Source organism: Chrysochloris asiatica, unplaced genomic scaffold (genome assembly GCF_000296735.1).
Source record: "Chrysochloris asiatica unplaced genomic scaffold, ChrAsi1.0 scaffold00420, whole genome shotgun sequence".
In the NCBI taxonomy this organism is placed as follows: Eukaryota; Metazoa; Chordata; class Mammalia; order Afrosoricida; family Chrysochloridae; genus Chrysochloris; species Chrysochloris asiatica.
The window spans coordinates 188,780-196,874 of record NW_006408938.1 but is presented as its reverse complement, the minus strand read 5'-3'; the positions used below and the strand labels follow the sequence as shown (position 1 = coordinate 196,874).

The window sequence follows — 8,095 nt, the reverse complement described above, 5'->3', positions numbered from 1 at the left end:
CCAACCTCAAATTCTTTGCTACATTTGAGCCCATTGCTGCTGCCACTGTGCCAATCCATCTTGTTGGGGGTCTTCCACTTTCCTCTGACCCTCCATTTTAAAAAGCATGATATCCTCCTCTAGGGACTGGTCCCTCCTGACAATATGTCTGGAATTTGAGAGACAAAGTCTGCCCAGCCTGGCTTCCAGGGAGTATTCTGGCTGTAGTACTTCTTGCAGCACAGATTGGTTTGTTATTTGGCAGTCCATGGTACTTTTAATATTCAACTCTAACACCATAGCTCAGATACATCAATTCTTCCATGGTCTTCCTCATTCACTGTCTAACTTTCACATGCATATGAGATTATTGAAGATACTATGGCTTAGGTCAGGCTCACCTTAGCCCTCAAATGGACATCTTTGCTCTTCAACACTTTAAAGAAGTCTTGTGCAACAGACTTGCTTAATGCAATACATTGTTTTATTTCTTGACTGCTGCTTCCATGAATGATGATGGTTGATCCAAGTAAATGAAATTTTGACTTCAATCTTTTCTCCATTTACGATGATGTTACTTATTGGTCCAGTGATAAAGATTATTGTTTTCTTTACATTGAGGTGCAACCCATATTGAGGGCTGTGGTGTTTGATCTTCATCAGTAAGCATTTTAAGTCCTCTTCACTTTCAGCAAAAAAGGTTGTAGCATTGGCATATCATAGGTTGTTAATGAGTCTTCCTCTATACTGATGACACATTTTTCTTCTTATAATCCAGTTTTTGCTCAGCATACAGATTGCATAAATATGGTGAAAGAATATTACCCTGGTGCACACCTTTCCTAATTTTAAACCAGTCAGTGTTCCCTTGTTCTGTTCAAAGAACTAACTCTTGGTCTATGTACAGGTTCCTCATGAATACAATTAATATTTTTGGAATACGAATTCTCCACAGTGCTGTCCATACTTTATGATACATGAAAAAACAACATCTTTCTAGTATTCTCTGATTTCAGCCAAGATCCATCTTTCATCAGCAATGATAATCCTCATTCCACATCCTCTTCTGAATCAGGCTTGAACCTCTGAAAGTTTTCTGTCAATGTGTGCTTGCAGCATTTTTTAAAGTATCTTCAGAAAAATTTTACATGCATGAGATATTATTGGTTTTGTTCAATGATTTCTGCAATCCATTGGGTTACCTCTCTTTGAAATGGGCACTGTTTGGGATCTCTTCCAGTCACTTGGCCATGTAATTATTTTCCTCCAGTGCTTCATAAGTTTATGGAAGCCTTCAATTTGTATTCCATCAATTCCTTAAGATTTGACTTTGCCAATACTTTCAATACACATCTTGGACTTCTTCCTTCATTATCACTGGCTCTTGATAACATGTTACCTCTTAAAATGGTTGAACATCAACCTGTTTATTTTGATACAATGACTCTGTATATTCATTCCATTTTCTTTTGATGCTTTCAGCATTATTCTATATTTTGCCCATATAATCCTTCAATATTGAAGTGGAGGCTTGGATTTTTTTTTTTTCAGTTTCATCAGCTTGAGAAATGCTGAGTGTGTTCTTCTCTTTTGCTTTTCTAACTCTAGTTCTTGGCACATTGTGTTATAATACTTGACTTTGTCTTCTTGAGCTGCTCTTTGAAATTTTCTATACAGTTCTTTTACCATTTCTTCCATTTACTTTAGCATTTCTATGCTAGAGAGTAAGATTCAGGGTCGTTTCTTGGTCTTTTCCTTCTTTCTTGTCTTCTTAATGACCTTTTGCTCTCTTCCTGTATGATGTTCTTGATGTCATCCCACAATTCTTCTTGTCTTCAGTCTTTAGTGTCTAATGCATCAAATCTGTTCTTCAGATGATCTATAAATTCAGTAGGGATATATTCAAGATCATATTTTGACTCTTGTGTCCTTTTTTTTTTTAGTTTTTTTTGTGAACTGAGTTATAGTTTACATGGGAGAACATCGGCTTTACATCATCATTTCATTGCAATGGTTACAATCTTCTCCGTGCATCATCATTCAACCATATTTGCTCCCATTTGCTCTGTTTTCTTTTGGGGGTAAGAGGATGTATACTGAAACACTCAGGAATATATAATAATTTAAACAATCAAAGGGCACATTCTTTCCATGAGTCCCTCCCTTTCCATGAGTCTAGAGTCCTCAGCTGCTCCCTCTCTCTATGTCTTTATCTCTGCCTCCATTTTTGTGGAATTGTTTTAATTTTCATCAGTTTCAGCCTGAACCTGCATATGGGTAATTAATAATCTGTTCCGCAAGCTGTCCCTGGCCAAATTTTGGCTGATGATATGGAGCTTTTTCATTGTCTCTGCCCACAGATGTAGTCAATTTTATTTCTGTTATTCCATGTGGATAGTCATCTTTACAGTGTTTTTAAAAAGGTATTTGCAATGAAGAAGTCTTGTAAAATTATTTCATACAATCTCCAGCATCATTTCTGTCACCAACGCCGTATTTTTCAACTAATGATCCTTCCTATTTGTTTCAAATCTTTGCATTCCAGTCACCAGTAATTAACAATACATCTTGACTGCATGTTTGATCAATTGCTAACTGAAGAAGTTTGTAGAATTCTTCAATTTCATTTTCACTGGCTATAGTGGTTGGTGAATAAATTTGAATAATAGTTGTATTAACTGGTCTTCCTTGTAGGTTTATGGATATTATCTTAGCACAGACAGTGTTGTACTTCTAGACAGATCTTGATATGTTGTTTTTGATGATGACTGTGATGCCATTCCACCTCCATTCATGTGATTGTCAGATTCAGAAATGACCAATGCCGGTTCACTTCAGTTCCTTAATGCCTAAATATTGATGTTTATGCATTCCATTTAATTTTTGACAATTTCCAATTTGCCTAGATCCATACACTCTATGTTCTGATTATTAATGGATGGCTACAGTTGTTTCTTTTTGTATTGTGTTGTGTCCCATCATCAGATGAAAGTCCTGAAGGCCTTACTCCGTTCACATCATCAGTCAACTCTATTTTGAAAAGGCAGCTCTTCCCCAGCCACATTTTAAGTGTCTTCCAGTTAGAGGGGCTCATCTTCTGGCACTACATCTGATAATACTCTGATGCTCTTCATCATGTTTCTACATTCAATATTCTTGTGCTGACTGTGTTCCATTGTTATTCATAAGGTTTTAAGTGACTAAATATTCAGAAATGGTCTGTCTCTCCTTCTTCCTAGTCTGTCTTCTTCTGGAAGTGCAACTGAAACTTGTCCACTGTAGGTTACTCTTCTGGTACTTAAAATACCCATGGAATAGATTCCAGCATCACAGCACCACACAAGACATCCCAGTATGCCAAACTGACAGATGAACATTGTATATATATATATGTGTGTGTGTGTGTGTGTGTGTATTGTTATCATTGATAAGTGCCGTCGAGTCAATTTTGACCCATATCGACTATGTATTAGGTTTCCTAGGAGTGGTTGGTGAGCTTGAACCACTGACCTTGTGGTTCAAACTGAATTTGCAGTCCAGCATGCTAGCCCACAGAGCCACATCAGGACTCCTGTATACAGACGTATAAGTGTATGTATGTGTATATATCTATATCTATATCTATCTATATCTATATCTATACCTATAGAGAGAGTATATGAATATGACAGATGCCTTGATGGTACAGTGGTTAAGCACTCAGCTACCAATCGGTTGGTGGTTAGATCTCTCCAGCAGCTCCACAAGAGAAAATTGTGACAGATTGCTTCCCTAAAGACTGCAACCTTGGAAACTGTTCTACCCTGTCCTATAAAGTCACTGTGGGTAGGAATTGACTTAAAGAATGACAAGGGTTCTGGTGTTTGTATATGAATGTACATGCAATACAAATTAAGTACTTTAATTAGGTATTAACTAGCCATAGTATCTTCATCCAAAACAACTATAATTTGCATTTGAAAGAAAATCTTATATATGATATAATTTTATATAACCAATGAAAATCTTACATAATCCTAACCTGTTGATTTGGGTGTCAATGCTGGCTAAAAATTTCTTTTAAAATAAGACCAAAAGACCATGTTTTTGCCACTATGATGGATATGCCACACTTCAAAACATGAAAACATACACAGATATCTACACATATCTTACAACATATTATCCATTTTTTTCTCTTATACCAGATATATATTTGAACTAAGCAGGAGGACTCATATTCCAGAGGTATTTCTCAGTAAAGCACTTGAACCAACCCTAAAAAGTCTTGAAGAATGTTGTGACTCTGGAGACTACACTGCCTGTTTTTTAGCTAAGGTATAATTTGTGAGATTTTTTTTTTTTTGTCAGCATTGGTATAAACCAGAGGTTTGCAAACTGCTAAAATCAAATCTGATCTGAATCCCATTTCTATAAAGCCTGTGAGCTAAAATATGTGCTTTTAATACGCTAATGGGTGAAAAACATTTTAAAGAATAATTATATGATATATAAAAGATATGAAATTCAGATCTCAGTGTTCATGAATAAAATGTTACTGTAGCATTGTTATGTTCATCCACTTATGCATTTTTAATAGCTGCTTTTGCTCTGTAAAAATGCAGTTGAGTATTTGTGACAGAGACCATATTGCATGCAAAGTCTAAAATATTTATTAACTGTCTCTTTTTAGAAAGCAAACTTGCTGATGTCTATTGTATACATTAACATGGTATTCTGATTTAATATGCTCTTGGAAGAGTGTTTCAAGACAAAGAATTTGGTTAGCAAGCAATGTTTCATTACAGGGTCCTCTATTGAAGAAAGAACTATCTTCTTTCATTGAAAAAGGACAAGAACTATGTGCTGACTATTCTGAAAACACATTTACTGAATACAAGAAAAAGTAAGGATCTTGTTTTGGCTATATTTTCCAAATGTATTATTAATATTTACCTGATATTGTGACTTGAAAGCATAAAATATGCAAAGTGAGCAATAAAAAGATGAGGTACAAAAAGTAAAAGAGTAGAAGCTAAAATCTGGGCAGAAGAAGCAAAGTGTTCATTTTTGGGGGAAAATATCATGTATATCAGGTGAGAGGTCAATTAGAACACAGCCACAAAAATGTAAATTACAAAGCCTCCATGAAAGGATTTGGTTATAACCCTGCTGAAATGTTATTCACTTTGTGGCATCTAAAAATGGAAGCCAGTCATCACCAGCATGCATTCCCTTTAAGCTGGAAATAAACAAGTTAATTAATTGTCAATAATGTTGAAGTCCTGGTGTGGTGCTATAGGATAAGCACTAGACTGGTGGTTCAAAACCACCAACCTCTCCTTGGAAACCCTATATAGAGTTACTGTGAGTTGGAACTGACTGGATGACACGTAAGGTAAATAACAACAATGTTGTTATTTAGTCATGTGTCTCAATTAAGAGGAGGAGAAAGCATTTAATTGCAAGGAGATGTTAACACTAAAGCTATAAGCCAGAAAAATAAAAGATATTGCACTACATTCCTACAAAAAGTCTCTGCTGAGAAAGTCATGTAATCCCTAAATTTCTTTTATTAATAAATAAATTTGATCCATTTCAAATATTTTTAAACAAGTAAACAAAAATAGATATCGATAAAAGTATTATTTAATGAACCCAGAAAGTGGATATCCTAGCCAATGAGTCCCTATTAGATTTGCATTTTTGTTGTTGATGGTAGTAAGTGCCATCAAGAGATAGGCTTTCCAAGGAGCAGCTGTTGGATTTGAACTGGCTACCTTTTTGGTTAACCTTGCAGGGCTTATCCTACAGAACAAAGCTCTAAATGAAAAACTGTCAGAATCATATATTCAGAATGGTTATTACCCAGTTTTCAGAAACTTTTTCATATTATAATCTAATAGACCATTATGGACAGAGTGTAGAATAATGTTAAGCAGAAAATTCATGATTAAGTTTTATATCAATAATTCTAGATGCCAGAATTGTGCAGCACAATTAATAGTCTAGATTCCAGATGAATTAACATCTGTGGGCATTAAATGTTCAAAAATTGAGAGTATTGATTTAGGGTAGCTGAACTCTTCCACTTCCCCCCCAATGTTTTCTTTTTTCTTTTTTTTACACCTATCCCTTGGGTTTCCTCTGACCTTACTAACCTACTGGTGTTAATAATGAATTTATGAGCAAAATGAATCCCCTCACCTTCTTTCCCTTCCTGTATCCATTTTGCCAATCCCCAACTCTTTGAAAATTGGAATCTCTTCTATTTCCCATTACCCCATGCTGGATTGGCAGTTATTTCTTGGAGAAAGTCATAAAGTCAGGCTGAGTTATCTATTATGAATAGGGAAAGACATTCAGTTCATAGACTGTTCAAATTGGGAGAGATTCAAGAGATAGTAAGGCTTATCCCCATCTTAAAAGTGAGATTTGTCATTTGTTACAACCAGTTATAATTGTTTGACAATTGATTTAGCTCATAGTGTCTCCATGTGTGTCGCTGTAGAACTGTGTTCATTAGGACTTCCCATGTTGGTTGCTGTTATGTGCCGTCAAGATGGTTCCAGCTGTATAGAGTTTCCAAGGAGCGGCTGGTGATTTTCAACCACCAACCTTGTGGTTCAAACCAACCTTGCTTTATCTCACAGTGCCACACCAGGGTGTTCCATAGCGTATTCCAAAAAGCTTGATAATCGTATGGCAAAAAAACAAGAATCAAAGTTATCTGAACACTATTTCATTCTTTTTTAGCATGTATGTTGAAAAGTAGACTGAGAGGAAAATTATGTAAAATTTAAGAGAACTACAACAACAACAAAAAGTGGCATAAGGAGATAATTTAAGGTGTTTGAAATCTAGAACTAGAAAGCTGGTGAAATCCCATAAAAATAGAAGAGGGAAGTCATTCATATTGAAATAACTGAGCAAATTGAAGTGGAAAGGTAATAATTAAAATTATAAGCAAATTGCATGTTTACTTTCATAGTCATAGTTTTCACTTTTAAATCCCAAATTAAAATCATAAAAGTGTTCTTGAGGGTTGGGTAAAGTATTTCCACATTTATTTCTTTGCTATAAAATATCTGAAGTAATTATCATTTTGCGCTAGGAACATTTACGAATATCCATCTATTAAAACTTTTTATTGAAATGGTTTTTCAGACTTGCAGAGCGACTAAGAGCAAAATTGCCTGACACCACCCCTACTGACCTCGCAAAGCTGGTTGACAAACACTCAGACTTCGCCTCCAAATGTTGTTACATAAACTCACCTCCTCTTTACTGTGATTCAGAGGTAGGGGCATTTAACTCTCTATTTACTATATTATATTCAAAAAACACGATCCAATTACTCATTCCTTTCTTGTTATTGAGTTATCTATATGTAACAGGCTTTTCCTGGTTCTATTATAACTCTGTTTGTTGTCTTTACAATGAAAGCAAAAACACATTTAGAAAAATTGTATCATACCATAACTTCAACCTTAATTATAAAAACTATTAAATATAATTCTGTTATAAAATAATACAGTAAAACAAATGTAACTGAAAAATTACTAAAGGTCATAAAATGTTTCTTCAACATGAATTACATTCAAAAGTTTAAAATATATATATCTTAAAAATGTTATGATTTTAGAGTGCCATTTTTTGTAATTTCAACTTTTTCTTTGACAAATATCAACTAGTTTCCAGTTATGAAAGATACATACACTAGAATTCTTAGAAATATCCTAATTTTCCTTCATATCCTTCCTAAGTTTTATATTTTATATTAATTTTTAATATTATCAATATTGGTAACACCAACTATTTGTCACCATAATTTTCAAAAATATGTAGATGCTGTCTATGTTTAAATGAATTTCAGGAATGATTACTATCTCATTTAATCAAGACTTTTATTTCCTGGGTATGTAATTTAAATTTATATTTTTAAAAAAAGTTTTAAAATTGTTACTTTTTTCAGGACTTTTCTAATGTTTTTCTTACTTATATTCTATTTTTTGTTTGTTTGCTTGCTTGTTTTGTTTTTTAAGGTTTTTATTGTGGATTGAGTAAAAGTTTACAGGGCATATCATCAGTTTTACATTCAACAAATCATATACCTTGTTTCATTACATTGATTATA

General features: G+C 34.2%; 1 protein-coding gene across 1 annotated transcript in view; it reads left to right on the top strand.

Annotated features, from left to right (window-relative positions):
* The window catches only part of GC (group-specific component (vitamin D binding protein)), a gene marked incomplete at its 3' end in the record, with an annotated part of 28,409 nt that extends 21,061 nt beyond the window's left edge, over positions 1 to 7,348 (top strand). Inside the window, exons 9-11 of the mRNA XM_006876860.1 lie at positions 4,167 to 4,296; positions 4,767 to 4,864; positions 7,126 to 7,348. Coding sequence (XP_006876922.1) covers positions 4,167 to 4,296; positions 4,767 to 4,864; positions 7,126 to 7,348 — 451 coding nt within the window. The remainder of the gene's footprint in view (positions 1 to 4,166; positions 4,297 to 4,766; positions 4,865 to 7,125) is intronic.
* Positions 7,349 to 8,095: the final 747 nt, after the last annotated feature.